The 15,940-nt window shown below is 41.2% G+C and overlaps 1 protein-coding gene across 8 annotated transcripts in view; it reads left to right on the top strand.

Moving 5' to 3' along the window:
• UMAD1 (UBAP1-MVB12-associated (UMA) domain containing 1) overlaps positions 1-13,424 on the top strand; it is a 168,286-nt gene extending 154,862 nt beyond the window's left edge. For 6 of the 8 annotated variants that reach the window (XM_084785926.1, XM_084785930.1, XM_084785929.1 and 3 more), the window contains exon 4: positions 9,345-11,225. In XM_084785926.1, the coding sequence (XP_084642052.1) occupies positions 9,345-9,605 (261 nt within the window). In that variant the 3' untranslated portion in view covers positions 9,606-11,225. The other 2 variants (XM_084785931.1, XM_084785932.1) reach the window with 2 other exon arrangements.
• The last annotated feature ends 2,516 nt before the right edge of the window (positions 13,425-15,940 follow it).

Below are 15,940 nucleotides of genomic sequence, written 5' to 3'. Positions count from 1 at the left end.
AAGATAGAAAGTACTTAAAAAATAGAAAGTGTCTACTTCCTAGTTTATTGTATATGCAAACAGCTAAGGTATTTTATTGTTTGCAAAGTGAAAATTATTTGTTGAGCAAGATTTATAATCAGTATGCAAAGAAGATGTGCAAGATGTCCATTATTGTCCTTTGAAATGACCTGGGAAAATGTGATGGTGTTGCAGTATGGGCTGAAGAAGTTGAAGAGATATTCACAATAAATGAGGTTGTATAAATGGTGTGACTAATAGGGGATATCAAATTCTTCAGACCTGTGGTGCACATAATAAGCTTGAAGAATGTCTGCACAAAAGCCTGAGCTGCTTTGTCACCTTGGCTGCGATCAGATACTGTGGCTCTCTAACCATGGCCACATGTTGTTGCCAGCTTGGTAGATTTAAGCCAGTATAAAATACCTAGTTAAATTGCTAACTTAAACTCTTATTTCAATAGTTGTGCAGTCTGTATTTCTGGACTTTTACCATCCACTCAGGTGGCATTTATGCATAAGGAACTGGCTAAATATAAGTCCTTTAAATAAAATCCAGCACACACACCCCAGACAAATAACTTTGGAAGTTATTTCCTTATTGGCCTTTATTAGAAGGCTTTGATTAGGTTAATGTAATCATTTTTAAAAAATCGTTTCTATGTAAACATCACAAGTTAAAACACTTGCATGAAGGCCGGGCGTGGTGGTGCACACCTTTAATCCCAGCACTCGGGAGGCAGAGGCGGGCAGATCGCTTTGAGTTCGAGGCCAGCCTGGTCTACAAAGTGAGTCCAGGACAGCCCAGGCTAACACAGAGAGACCCTGTCTCGAAAAAACAAAAAAAAAAACAAAAAACAAAAAAACACTTGCATGAAATTATACAGCACTACAGAAAATACTAGAAGAGCATTAAGTTTAGGAAAACTCTGAGTCAAGTTTAAGATGGCCTGGTGGATTCCAGCAGGAGTCTGCATGAAACGGGTGCAAATGTGTGCGTGTGCGCCAAAAGCTTAACAGGAATCTGAGTGAAGACTTGTGCCCATGTCCAAGAGTCTGGGTTTCTGTCGAGCTTTTGTCAGTGGAGGAGCAGGGCAGTTGGTGTCATAGTTCATCAATAGAGTGTGTTGAGATTATGAAGAGTGAAAAAGTACTTTTTTGAGAACACTATCTTTTCAGAAATAGGACAGGACAAACTGTAAAGGAGAGGGCGAGGCTGAGAAACAGCACTGAAGGCAAAGACTCAAAGCTCAGAAAGGGCCGGGCGTGGTGGTGCACGCCTTTAATCCCAGCACTCGGGAGGCAGAGGCAGGTGGATCACTGTGAGTTCAAGGCCAGCCTGGTCTACAAAGTGAGTCCAGGACAGCCAAGGCTACACAGAGAAACCCTGTCTAGAAAAACAAAAAACAAAACAACAACAACAAAAAAATGTCTATTTAAAAAAAAAAGCTCAGAAAGGGAGCCAGGAGCCCTAAATGTACAAACAGGTCAGAGGCCATAACATACCTGAATGCTTTTTAGTGAAGCAGAGGTAGAAAAGCAGATGTAGAATGCAGGGATTTCAGTAGGCTAGGGGTGAATGCCTGGCAGCCAGCGGCAGCAACTGTCCCTAAAAGAAAGCATGCTAGTAAAGTAGGTGACAGCCTACTGAGTGATAGCTGTGAGGGTCAGTTTGTTAAATGCGCAATTTGATTAAGGGAAAGAACAGCTCAGAGAGGCCTCCTAATGGCAGAGCTGTCTTGGAAGAACTGGGACAGTGAGCAGTTTGCTCTGGATCAGAGTCCAGGTGGGCACAGCAGAGGGAGGGAGCGCGGTAATCCTCACTGATCGCTCCCATGTCATCAGAGTAGACACCTGCTCCAGCTGCCCAGGACTGAGAAGGTGATGTAGGGGCAGGAAAGAGGAGAAAGGTGACATAAGTCTGTAGAGAATGACAGGGAGGCCCGCAGGGGAAATGTGAGATGGCATCAAGCTAGACATCATTACTTTTTATAAAGTAATCTTAAACCTGCTTTTAAAAAGGAAGTGGTTGGGTCAGCCTTTTGTCTCTGAAAAGCAGCATCAAAGCAGGACTGTGCTCAAAACCCTGCCCTTGCCTCACTCCTTTCCTGAAAACTGTCTCTCCTCTGCCCACTACAGCCCCATCGAGGGGGCTGGTAGAGCTGAGTTTCCAGCTTCAGACAGGCCGCTTTTCCAAGAAAGCCTGAAACAGATTATAGAAGTGAGCCAGTTTACTTCCCCTTCTGCACTGGTCCACATTCAGCCAGAGTTCTGAGAAAAGGAAGGCAGATGGTTCTTCCTCTTCCTCTTCCTCCTCCTCTTTTCTGCTTCAAGAAAGATAGAACAAGCAGGAAGCAAAAGCAGGTGGAAGTGGTGGAGGAAAGAGAGAGAAAAGGAAACAAATACTGAAAAGAGTCATGAGCCAGAATATAAATTGAAATGATGTCAAAGACCAAAAAAAGGAGAGGGCGCAGAGAGCACACCACCATCTTTCTGACCTCCCTTTTTAGAGTGAGGAACCCCACTGCTACTAAAACCAACGTGTTGGACTAACATCTCTGGCCCAGGGAGTTAATGCTCAAGTCACATAGGAAACGTGTGTGTGTGTGTGTGTGTGTGTGTGTGTGTGTGTGTGTGTGTGTGTGTGTGTGTGTGTATTATGTCTCCAACCTAATTTATTTCTATCTGTGGCAAAATAGACTTGCTTATTTCTGACACCTAACCCTTGAGTTAAAACCAAGTCTGCGCTGGCGGTGAATCTCTATGGTAGAGCACACACTTCCCGGGTACAAGACTCTGGACTCCATTTCTAAAACCAAAAGTAAGTAAGGAACAGCTCCATTCTGAGAGCACATGAGAAACAAGGCAGGGCAGGTTTGGTTATATTTAAAATGTTTATTGGGTACTTATTATATCACATGCTGTCCTGCTCATTACAAATTGTGAGAAAAATAAAAAACAGCCTCTACTTTTGCAATATAATTTATTCCAAGTGAAAAGAGCCACTACTTGGGGCTTTCACAGTTGCAAGGGGCAGGGATCAGTCCTCTGGTACTTTTAGTAGCTAGACAGACATTTATTAGCAAATAACTTTAAAAAGATGAGGAGGAAGAAGCAGCAGCAGCAGCTTGAACACTCTTCGCTTATCTGTGCTGTGTCTGTGTCACCTTTTGACCTCTGTCCCCTGGTGCTTCTAACTCAGATTTGCCCCTGTACCTCACCCCACCAGCTAGAAGCTGATGTAATGAAAGCAGATGCCAGCTGAAGCCAGAAGAGAATGGATGGCTATCTGGGGAGATAAAATGACAGGGTTACTTGTTTGAGCCATTGTTCAGAGAAGCATGTCTTTTATTTATAGACATTACAGTTTAAAGGCGTGGAAGGCCAGAGCTTGATAGTACCTTTTCTCTGTGTGGCTTGCTTCCTAGAACTATGCCTGATATGGCTACCTGCTTTGTTTTGTACCTGGCTTTATATTCTTTCAGTAGGTTCTGTTGCTATTCTTGTTGAGCTTGATTTCTCAATTTCAGTGCATCAGTATTTTGCTCTTACGGGACCCACTTTTATCTCTGTCTAAAGCATGAGCTGTAGAAAAGGGCAGGCAGCCTTCTATAGTGCCAAGCACAGTGGGCTTGTTTTAACCAGCATTCATAGTTTGCTTGGAAATGGGTAAACAGATGGGTGCTGGTAAGTTTGCGAAGCTGCTGCCTCGCAGTAGATTCCGTGGTGCTGACTGGACTTTTGAGCTGGGGGAAATGTAGTGATCTGTTCAGAACCTGAAGCTCTTTGCTTCCCAACACCCAGGCAAGGTTCACAAGGATGTCACCAACTGCCTGCTGCTCTGGGGAAGCGACCGAGTTTCTCTATTCTCGGAGTGTGTTGTTTTCTTTTCTTTTCTTTTCTTTTTTTTTTTTTTTTTTTTCCTCTTACTTAGCCTCTTGGAAGACTCTTCAAATGGAACATGATGAATTTTTATGACCCTTCCACAGTAGAGAAGAATACTATCTGTGAACCTTCTTATCAGAAGGAACTAAAAGTGAATGTGGCCAGCCAATCTTTAACAGGTTACCTGATGGCCACAAAATTGTTTTTACACAAACAAAAGGGAGGAGGGAAGCTCACTGTAAACATGGTTATTGGTGTTATAGATAAGGACATTAATTTTCTCTTTGTGATATTCAAAACAAAGTCTGTCGTGGTTTACTCATCTTTAATAATATAAGGGAAATGCTGCTTTGGAAAAGAAGTTTCAAGCTGGATGAAGAACGAGAGCCTGGAACCATGACCCAGCGCCATTGCCTTGAGCAGGACTAATCACAAAGCAGCAAGTCTGTTGTAGGAACATCGTGTTTGAAATGGTTTGCTGCAATTTGGCTATTAACCAAAAGGCTAATTGATTCTTTTCTTCTGTCCCATTGTAGTTAACATACTAATTCTTCCCAGTAAAGATCCATTTCATTATGCAAATGTAAAAAAAAAAATCACAAGACTCGTGTCTGAGTGAGGGCTGCTCTCTGCAGAGAACCGGTGCACCTGTTCCAGCACTCAGCCCCACCTCCACCTTCATGAGCTGCCAAGCTAAAGGCTTAGTGATCTGGCTTAGCTGGTACGGGGCCCTTGAATTTTGACTCACATTTTCTTTGCGACTTACTCTTGTTTTGCCTTATAATTTCTCTTCTTGTAGCTCTCAGCATGCCAACAGCAGCTGCATCATGGCACTCACCCTGCTGCCAAGAGGGCAGGCAGCCTCCTTGGAGACTGTAACGTTGAACCAAGCCAACTGCTAAGAGAGGGAAGCTGGAGTCACCCATCCAGCACAGCTGAAGCCGAGATCGTTCTAACAGGCATTCGGTAGATCACTGGTAGTGGTATTTTTAACTAAATAAAACTTTCAAAACTTTGATTTAGGAAAAGGTACAGACGTGCACAGAGACAGAAGGAATTCTGTGGCACAGAATTCCCCCATGCCTTCCTATCTGCCTCAGCTGGCATCACTGGGACCTTTTACTGTAGACTTGTTCCCGTGGGGTGAATTCATCTTCAGTTGCACTTGCTTTTCCATCTCTTTTGAGTCTGTCTGCAGGATGTTTTCTCCATCCTTTCTTCCTAACAGTAAAAGACCTTAGAGTCTTTTTTCCTTCTAGACTAAGCCAAGGTATGCAGTCTAGTGATTATCGTCTTTTCCAATATTGCCACAAACTGTCACAGCTCAGTTAATCTGGCATCTTTGCAGGGCATATCTGAAATGTGTAGGTTCACAGCACAGAGTATTAAGAGGCCATTGGTTTGAGTCTCCATCTCATCTCTGACTGTCTGAGTACTAAGACATCTTCCTTAAACATCCTTCCTCCCTGTCCTCTTACCTTTCAGGTGGCACACCCTGCAGCCATCAGAGCAGCTTAGGTACAGCCCCACACCACGTATGTGTTCAGTATGTGATAGTTGTTCTCTCTTCATCATCACCACCATTACCATCACCATCATTTTGTTTCTTTTCACTCATCTTACAGACTGGAGGGCTAAGGCCTAGGCGGCTGCTTTATCAGAAATTGAGAAAAATGCCACATAGCCCAAGTCCTTTATAGTACCAGACATGGTTTGGTGTATTCCTGCCTTCTAGGAAACTGTCTTTTGCCAAATAATAATGATTGTTAAAGGAAATACAAGGATTGGTAAAAGCACAAAAGGGAATAAACACTGCGCTAAGGAGTTATGCCTTCAAAGTTCTGGGTGTAGTAAGGAGAATGTCAATAGGTAATCTACCACCTCCATAGTGGAAAAGGTGAGACTTAAAGAAAGCTTAAAGGGGCTAGTTAAATAACAAATCAATAGTGTTCTGTGCACAAGCAGAAAGGAGATTTGCCAGCTGTGGTGGCACATTCCTTTAATCCCAGCACTTGGGAGGCAGAGGCAGGTGGATCTCTGTGAGTTTGGGGACAGCCTAGTCTACTTAGCCCCAGGGCAGCCAGGACGATGTAGAGAGACCCTGTCTCAAAAACAAAACAGGGGAAGGAGAAAGAGAGGGAAGTTAGGATATAAAATAAGATAGTCTAAGAAGGATTTGCTACTAAGGTTAAGAAACAAAGAAATAAAACAGAAAAAGGCCATTCTTGACCTTATATTCCAGCTAAAGAAACAGAGAAATGGCATAGCCCAGAGACTTATTGTTCTGGGCTTTCTGCCCCAGCAGTCTGATCTAGAACATGTGCTCATGACTACTCTACCATCTTGATTTCAGGTAACCTAAGCCCTGGCATGTACATAATCTTGAGAGTTTCATGGCATACACAATAGTTACTTCCGTGTCAGTTTTCCACACAAGCCAGCACTTACTGAAGCCCTCTACATGTCTGGAGTGGCTGTCACTCTTCACTACTCTCTATGCATTTGGTTGACCCTAGGATATTTAGCATTGGGAAGTCCAGTTAGAGTCGAGGAATCGGGCAAGACCTGTGCCCCGCATATCTGCATTTTTATAATAAGCTTTCTCATAGCAGGGGGTAGTATATTGATTTTACTGCAGACCTAAGAAAGGTTCTCGGTGTTGTGTACCTATTTCATAAAGTTGTTATGTGGATTAAATAAAGTTATGTTTGTAGGGTCATGTTTATGGACAAGCAGAATAGAACTAAGCACATACAATGTAATAATTTTAAAATCTCATGAAAGGATAACACCACTGTTAATAGAGATGTCTTGGAAGCTTCTTTGGTTCCAAGTCATTCCCTAGACGAGTGTTCCTTAAGGGTCCTTATCTAGACTGTTGGAGACACCTTGAGAAGAGAATACTTTCTTTTCTACTGAACGTCAATGATTTTTTTTCCTTAAAAGCCTTTTTCTTCTCATTATCTTATAACCATTTCTCCCAACTTAAAATGAAAACAGAAGTGAAAAGAAGCTTCACTTGATACCGTACACCTTTCCAAAACCCACCTCATCTCAGCCATACGCAGCACAGTGCCTAGAAAACGAGTACTCCTTCTCCCCCACCTTGCCTAGCAGCTCTCACAGGGTTGCAGACTCCAATCATATGTCTGCCTACTAAAAGTTCTACTGTCAGGGTAACTGCCCAAGCCTGCCCACAGCATAGATCCTGTGATCTGGCCGACTTAATCCTTCTCATTGTCAGGCCAAGAACTTTGGATTTATTCTTAACTCCACTCTTGTTCCTACCTCCCCTCCATTTAATTAGCAAAGCTTCTTGAATTTGTACTCAAAGTCAGTCCAAAAGTCAATCATTTCATCTCACCTTTGCAGTTACAACCTTAGTCAACATGGTAAGCTCTGTTCCCTACTATCGTCTTTCTTCCTTTGCTGGTTAGCCTTCTCCCTACCCAATGTCCACTGTCAAATAGCAACCAGAAAACTTCTTTTTTTTTAAAGAGATTTATTTATTATGTATACAGTATTCTGACTGCAGGTCAGCAGAAGGCACCAGATCTCATTATAGATGGTTGTGAGCCACCAAGTGGTTGCTGGGAATTGAACTCAGACCTTTGGAAGAGCAGGCAGTGCTCTTAACCTCTGAGCCATCTCTCCAGCCCCGAAAAAAAACTTCTAAGATATCTATTAGTATGCATCCTCTACACTAATACATTCCTCAACATGTTTTCATATAACACGTAAACAGTATAGATGCATCATATACAGATAATATTGGCTGAAAGAAGCCAAAGCAAAAGCTTCCTTCCTGAGTGGTGGCATCCATTGAAAATTGAAACATAGATCAAACCATTCCATACTGTTGGAACTCAAGATGGTGACTGAGGGAAGAATAGACTGCGACTAGAAAAGAATACTATGTATGCTGTATGTTGATCATAGTGCTGCCTGCTCTCATGTATTCCATTTGTAAGAATCTAGCTATTTCTACCTTGACGGTGCATGTATCCTTTCCTGTAGGTATTGTATATTTCAGTAAAAGGTATGGCAGAAATGCTGTTTCTCATATATAAAATTGTTCTCCTTAGACAAGGAATCTGTCAGCATTTATCACCATTAGAATCTAAGCTCTGTCTCTGCTTTCATCTGTGCAATAAACATTTTTTTGTGCACAAGGCACCAATGAAGGCCCTTGGATGTAGCATGAGGGTTAAAACCTGCTTCTGAGAGATGTTAACTAGAATGAGTCATAAAGCACAGGGGAGGACACTAAGGGCTGGAGCCAGAAGCAGAACTGGGAGAAACAGGGATACAGAACAGAGGTCAGAGGGTAGCATACAGCTTAAGTAAGAGGTGGGGAGCGGCCTCTTTCAGAAGGTGACATCTAGGCCAAGACCTATCTAGGGAAGACAGGCTAGGAACTCAGTGTGGATGTAAAAGAAAGGCCTCCTATGCAGAAGGAACAGAAGCAAGCCTTGGGCAGAAACAACCTGGGAGTGAGTAACAGGAGCCAGAATGTGTTAGAATTGGAGAAGAGTTGGTCAAGGGGTAATGGGTCAAGGCCTGTTCAAGAGAGGCTTAGTGGGTCTCTGTGAAGATGAGGGTCATTATGCATGAGGTTGGAGGATAAGAAAAAGACTGTTTTTCAAAATTATTTGCATTACCTTTCAGTTGCTTATAGTAGCTGGCCATTCGTCTTCATTGTTATATAGACACTGTCCACTCTACTACTAATGGGTATTCAGATAGATGGAGAGTGCTCTGAACATCCTAATTAGTGCATGCCTTTTGATAAACTACTGTGTACAACATATGCCAATTTAAAAGACACTGACCAAGCTACATCAATATTTAGTTGAAACTTTGTGCAATACCATGTTGGTTCCAGCCCATACTCATGGTGCACACTAAAGGTAAACCTCAAGTGTGTCACAATAAAACAGTACATTGTGGCAGGTCTGGGCGCAAAGACAGATCACTTGACTTGCGGATCCTAGCATCTGCTTCTTGAAGGTGAAATGCATATAGAGTAGCAACTAGTAAGGAGGCACATCAGAACACCTAACCATACCTTGAGCAGTTTGCCTTATAAGTGTTCTAAAGCAGACAGCTCTGATAGAACACTTCTTGGAGAAGCTAAGCACTGAGCAGAGCCCGAAAGTATCCATGGAAATGTGAAAACAGAGACAGGCTCTGGAGACACCTCTGGCTTAGAGTGTTACCAAGAGTAAATTTTCGATCTATGGGTGGCCACTCTGATTAAGAGCAGGCTGTAAGAATTTTAAATCATGTAGGGATTTGGATGGCTGTCTCTCTCGAATGGGTAAATGCTTGTGTTCAAATCTGGCAGTATTTACATATTACACATCTCCCAGGCTTTTTGATGTACTGGTGCCACATTTACCATTACTAAACCTCACAGTTCATATGTTCTAAATGTTTTAAATGTGTATGTATTTTTAGACCGGCAAAGAAGACACATCCAATGTGACTGTATCAGGCCCCGAGGCAGGAAATCAGACAGGCCAGACTCTGGAGAGCAACTCACTAACAGCTGAGCTCCTAAGTGACGTACCCTTCACCCTGGCCCCACATGTGCTGGCAGTGCAGGGCACCATCAGCGACCTTCCTGACCACTTACTTTCGTACGATGTTGGTGACAACTTGTCCCGATTCTGGTATGATTTCACTCTTGAAAATTCAGTGCTCTGTGATTCTTCATAGTCTCTGTGTCTATTCGTACCTTAACAGCTTTAGAGGAAAAGTTTTCCTAGTTTATTGAACCTGTTTGATGTTCTTTGTCATTTTACTCTTGAAGGCCTTGAGGCAAGCAAAGATCATAAAAGAGATAAAATGGTGTCATGTTCATAGTTTTATTCTGAAGAATAAAATAAATTTATATAAAAATTGAAACAAAAAAATTAATGAATGGAATGGACTTTGGGAAAAAATATGAATTCAGATCCCTTGTGGTTTTTTTCCCGTGTGGGAGAAAAATGAAGCTATTGGGCTTATATGAGAAGTACAGAGTATTTCTGTTGTCTCTGAAGACACAGCACTGAAAGAGACATTCTCCCATGACCAAGACTCCACACTGGAGCCTAGAGCCAGTGTGAAGGTGCTTCTGCCGTCAGCAGAGGCTGTCCTGTTACTCCCTTTGTGACTCCTGGTGGCTATGAATGAGGTCAGAAGAATGCTTCCAGTTAACTTAATTCTTTCAATGTCAGTTTCAACAAAGCAATAGGGAAATTTGAAACTTCTCCAGTGATTCTTTGCTAATTCAAGATGGTTTTCTTAGACCCATGTGGCCCTCTCCACCCTCCTGAAGGATTGCTGCATTCCTTCTTTGTTCTCCTCTGATCCCTTCTGGCTGTGGTTGAACCAGTTTTTGAAGAACTTTCTCTGCTTCTTTCTTAGTTGGTTTGTCTTCCTTCCTTACCACATATGTTCCCAGCTTATGAGATCTGCATTTCCTTTCCCCTCCTCTGCTTTCTAATAAAAACATCTCATGGTGGTACATATCACTTCTGATAAGACCTGGTTAAAAATCTGTTGGCCACAGTACAGATGGCTCTGATCCACTGTTAAACACTCTCAGTTTTACTCCTTTCCAATTAGTTGTAGGCAGACACCCAAATATGACTTTCACTTCTGGAATATTCATTATTTATTCTAAATAAGACTAAGCAGGACTGCCATTGGTCAATAAACTACAAAGGGATTAGATAAATAGTAATAGGGGAGTTTCTGTGCCAATACAATTGTATGTTATTTCTTTTGATTGGTTATAATTTATTAATTCTGTGCCAAAGGCTTAAGTCTATTTTTTCATAAACAGAATATCAGGAGGAAAGCTAATCACTGTGCAGAAAAGTATAGGAATTATTCTAATTTTAATATGCCCTGCATGTTCATTTAATAATTGTAGTGTGCTCTTGATAAAAAAAAATGCTGTGTTATTTAAATTTAAAGGAACATTTGTACTGATAAAAATGTACTTCATTTACAGTTAACTAACATTACCATCTGAGGTTAGTGATTAAACTAGGTGTTTACATAGTTTTCATAAGCCATCTACATAGGAAATATGCCTTATTATTGACATAAATGTGAACATTTTGTAGCACTTTTTGTGATGGTACATCCTTTTCAATGATCCATGTTAATGTATTTCCAAAACTGAATATAAAGAGGTTGTTCTTTTGTCTAAAATATATGAAAATTTATATAATTATACATTTCATTTATATTTATGTCTACCATGTTATAAATGTGCTTATAAGTACTGTTTGTTTAAAATCATTGTATTTTAAGAATGTGAATTAAAATAAATGTTTTAATTGTTTTTAGATCCACAAAATGACTTTCATTGCATTAGTAATATCTAAATTCAAGTTGTAGATTCCATAGAAGGCAAAGCATTAAGTATATTGTTTGTATAGAAAGCACTACATCTTCTCTTATGTGTAAACTGTAGGAACATTGAAAAAGGTAAGCTCACTAGTCCCAGCTAATAAATTAGATTGAAATAATTTGAGAAAAATGGATAACTCTAACACAGATCTCCATCGTCAGAAAATATAGCAAAAACAAGTGTTAATGACCCCATTTTAATAAATACATTGTGAATTGTAATTTGTTATTCTGTATATAAATTATATAACTATTTTAGAACTGAAGCAAAGATTATAAATCAACCTGCCAACTTCATTTTACCAAGTGAAATCGAGGCTTAGAAATTTAGATGACTTGAAACACTTAGTTAGTAAAAAGTATTTACTTGAGTAGTGGTGACTGCCCAAAATGTGAGCTGAACAGAGATGACACCAGTGAACTTGCCGTAGCGCATAGAAGAGCTGAGGCAACTGAGGAGAGCTGGGAGCAGGAGCCGTGTCACATCAGATGGTTGCCCAGTGCCAAATAGTCAGCACTTAGAACATACATATAGGTAGCATTATGTGGACTGAATACATTATTCTTACAAATATGTAAACATACATGTGTGCATGCAGTAACAATTAGGCTTTTTTTTTTAAGGCCATGAATTTTAAGGAGAGTTGTAAGGGCTATATGAAAGGACTTAGAGGGAGAAAAGGGAAGGGAGAAATGATTTAATTAAATTATAATCTCAAAAATTGAAAAATATGTAAATAAATTAAAGCAAAGCTAGAACATATGCAGGAAAGAGGCATTGGAGGCAGCCAGAGAGTCAAGAATGACTCTTGTTTAAGCTGAAGGGCTTTGAATGTGTCCTAACTTCTCATGCCCTCTCCTCTTTCGCTTGTAACAAACCAATGTCTTGTACCTTGCAGAGTTATGTTGAGGAGTTAAGAGGTTATTGTTAAATGCTCAGTAGCCTAACGTTCATATGTCATTGATTCTGTTAAAGAGATCATTCTCATTATTTACACGCGCACACACACACACACACACACACACACACACACACACACACACAGAGAGAGAAACCTGCACATGCATGCATGCATGCACACGGCGTGTACACACACACACCCACATACACACAGACGTGCGCATGTGCACACAGGCTCTCTCTCGAGTATTCTAACATGATGTGACATACATATTATGTGAACTACTTTTGACATTCATTTTAGACTCACAGACTCAGGTCGGCAGTCTGTTCTGTCTCTGCTAAAACTCCATAGTACGTGCTTACTGTCAAAAAGCATGCTCTCCTCCTTATGCTGGAAATCACTACACACATAAAATGTGTGGTTCCACTGAGTCTTGATTTTAAATCCTAATATTTAGGAAGCCATGTGTGTTTTCCCAACATACTTTAATGGCATTTGCACTCATTTCTTCAAATTGTGCGATTAAAATGTTAACAAAAGCAAAATTCTTACTAACAATTCTAGTAACCTCACAGTGGTTGGTTATTTTTTTTGTTTTGTTTTTGTTTTTTAAGTAGACATTATCGATACCAACTTTTTATCCTCCCTCAAATGAAATAGCTGAAACCATTATGAAAGAAAATGCTGCATTTTCCCAGGAAGGTCACTTTTTGTAATTCTAGTGGATAGGCGAGGCATATCAGAGAAACAGTCCCATTTGCACTGTAAAATAGTGGCTCATCAGTCCTCCTCTTTGCCTCCTGAGAAGACCCACTCAGCAAGTGAACGCTGCTGTGGTTTGGCTCCCACAAAATGTTACTTTCAGAGACTAATGTGCCACCATATCGCTTGTGTCCTGAGTCTCATGCAATGCGCTCGCAGTGCGTAGGCAGCTGAAGGCTGCCCTATCTTTCCCAGTCACTGAGAACTTTGGGTTCTTGGATGTTATCTTTTGAGCATTTGTGACACATTACTGAGGGCATGACCCAACTTATTCCTGAGAAATCTAAGACTCCAAAAATAGGACTGACTACATTTGGCTGTAAAGATGGAATATTCTTATGTTTCAGAAAAGTTACTCATGCCATATGGCTTGGCGGGTAGCTGTGTGTGAGCAGGAAGAAAGAAGAGATGTATTGATTGATACACAGGAACTCTGCTACGTCAGCAGAGCAGAATGCTAATCTTTTAAATGTGAGTAACCGTTTTCTTTAAAGCAATTTTGCATCTATAGAAAAGTTACAAAGATAAGTAGAGAGTCCCTCACATGTGCCCTCTTATTGACATTTGTCACAGTTAAGGAACCAACCATGGTATAGCATTAAACACTGGATTTCATAGTTGCATTCTAGTGTCTCTCTCGTGCCATGCTTTCTCATGCAATTTATTATCCACTCGTTCTCTTTTTATGCACCTCAGCAGTTTCTCTCAGATTTTTTTTTCTACATTGACAGTTTTGAGAACTACTGGTCAGGTCTACTGGACTATCTGTTGTGGTTTAAAAAGAATGGCAGCCCTAGGCCCATATGTTGGAATGCTTAAGGAGTGTCACTACTTGAAAGGATTAGGACCTGTGGCCTTGTTGGCATTGGTGTAGCCTTGCTGGAAAAAGTGTGTCACTGGACGTGGGCTTTGAGGTTTCAAAGGCCTAAACCCGGTAGCCGTTTTCCTTCCTGTGCCTGCAAATCCTGGCAGAGAACTCTGAGCTCCTGCAGCGAGATGTCTGTCTGCATGCCTCCGTGCTCCCTGCCACAGCCAGAACAGACTAAACCTCTGAAACTGCATTTAAGCCCCAATTAAATGTTAGTTTGGTTCTTTCTTAAATAAGAGTTTCCAAGGTCATCACCCTTTTTCACAGCAATAGAACACTGATTCATATGGTTGGTGGTAGTGGCACGTGGCTTTCTTTAATGCCAGGACTCAGGAGGCAGAAACAGGAAGATCTCTATGAATTCCAGTCCAGCCAGGGCTACATAGAGAGGCCCTGTCTCAAAATACGGAACAGCAACAAATGTTAAGTGTGAGATCGCCTTTCAGTGTGAGCATTTCATATCAAAAGTAGATGCTCTAACCCTGACCCCTGGCCATCCAGTAGTAATGCTGACCACCTGGCCAACATAGTGTTTCCAGATTTCTCTGCTGCACGCAGTTCTTCCAGCTTTGTTTTCTGCACAGTCTGTATATACTCTGCTCTCTGGAATAAAGTCATAAAGTACAGCCCATACTCAAGGAACAGGGAGTTAAACTCCCATCTTCTTCATGGGGAAGGCATAGTACATAATTACATGGATTTCTTCAGCATTGCATATTTTTCTATTCACCCCAATTTACTTTTCTTATCAATTACTTGCATTAGTTTGAATTCATGAATATTCTGTCTTCTGTCCAAGAATAAATTAGTGTTGGCCAAGGGGCATATGTACATTTTTACGGAAGTTAATAAAATTTGAAACATTTTACACGAGTACCATCTGATGTTGGATATCATCTTCTATTTTATAGTCATCTTCTGTAAATACCAAGTATATATGTCTCCTTAACTTGCCATGGCTTTAACTCTGTACACAGACACAAGTCACATAAGGACATCTTGGTCAATAACAAGCTGCACATATGTTTCATAGGATTATAATGGAACTAAAGATTCCTATTGCATGGCATTCCTGCTGTGCTAAAGATTCCTATTGCATGGCATTCCTGCTGTGCCTCTTCTATACCTAGCTATGTAGAGAAAGTGCAGCTGCAGCTGCTACACACTGTTCAGTGCACAACATGCAGTCCAGGGCTGTGTCCTAGATGGGCAGCCGACTCTACCACCTAGTTTTCTCTAAGAGTACTCCGTGACAGTCACACAATGATGAGGTCATGTGGTGGCTCAGGACTCAGAACACATCCTGACCTCCCACAAGTGGTACCTCATTCATGGAGCCCAGTATCCCACCTCTGGCATAAGATGGTCCCACCATACGTACAGTAGCATTCTAAAGCAAGTGCTGTGGGCGTGAGATGACACAGTGACCATTTCCTCTCTAAGGAACCAACCAAGAAATCTCATGGCGCCCAGGCTCTTCTCTGCAATACATGCTGCTTAGTTTTAGTAATAATCAAAGTAGAAGTGTGGCTCCTTGGATGTTAACTCGTGCCTCATCTTCTGCCTGTAAAGGGTGGTTTTAAGGAGCAGGGAAAGGAAGTGCCGTCTCCTCTTAGACGAGAGATGGCAGGAAAACTGCCTCTGATGAGTGAAAACTTGATGTACTACAACAGTGATCTCATCCAATTGTAGTTATTTCACTCTTGAAAGAAACATGAATATAGTTCTTTGTCATTTTTTCCCCTTACAAAAGAAACAAATTCTTTCGGGTCAAACATAAAACAAAGGATAATTGCACCCAGGACACCCATCGGCAGCTAACTCTGAGCTGGCCACAGGCTTGGAACATACCTCCCATGCAGAAAGGGACTATTGAGAGCCGGTCACAACTCAGCACCGTTGCCGTAGAAGGACAGTCATACGGCCACGGGTATGGACAGAACCCTAAGGGGTTAAATGGTGAGAAGGAAACGTGGAATATGAATTTCATCATCAGCGAGTGGTTTTCCTTTATATCTTGCTTTTCAGAAGGTGCATACTTTATTTTGATTTTTAAAATTAATGTATTTCCACATTATAGCTAAGATTATTTAGAAAGCTAGCAAAGAGTG

This window comes from Acomys minous (assembly GCF_964271855.1).
Source record: "Acomys minous genome assembly, chromosome: 6".
Lineage (NCBI taxonomy): Eukaryota > Metazoa > Chordata > Mammalia > Rodentia > Muridae > Acomys > Acomys minous.
This window is presented reverse-complemented; position numbering and strand designations above follow the sequence as displayed.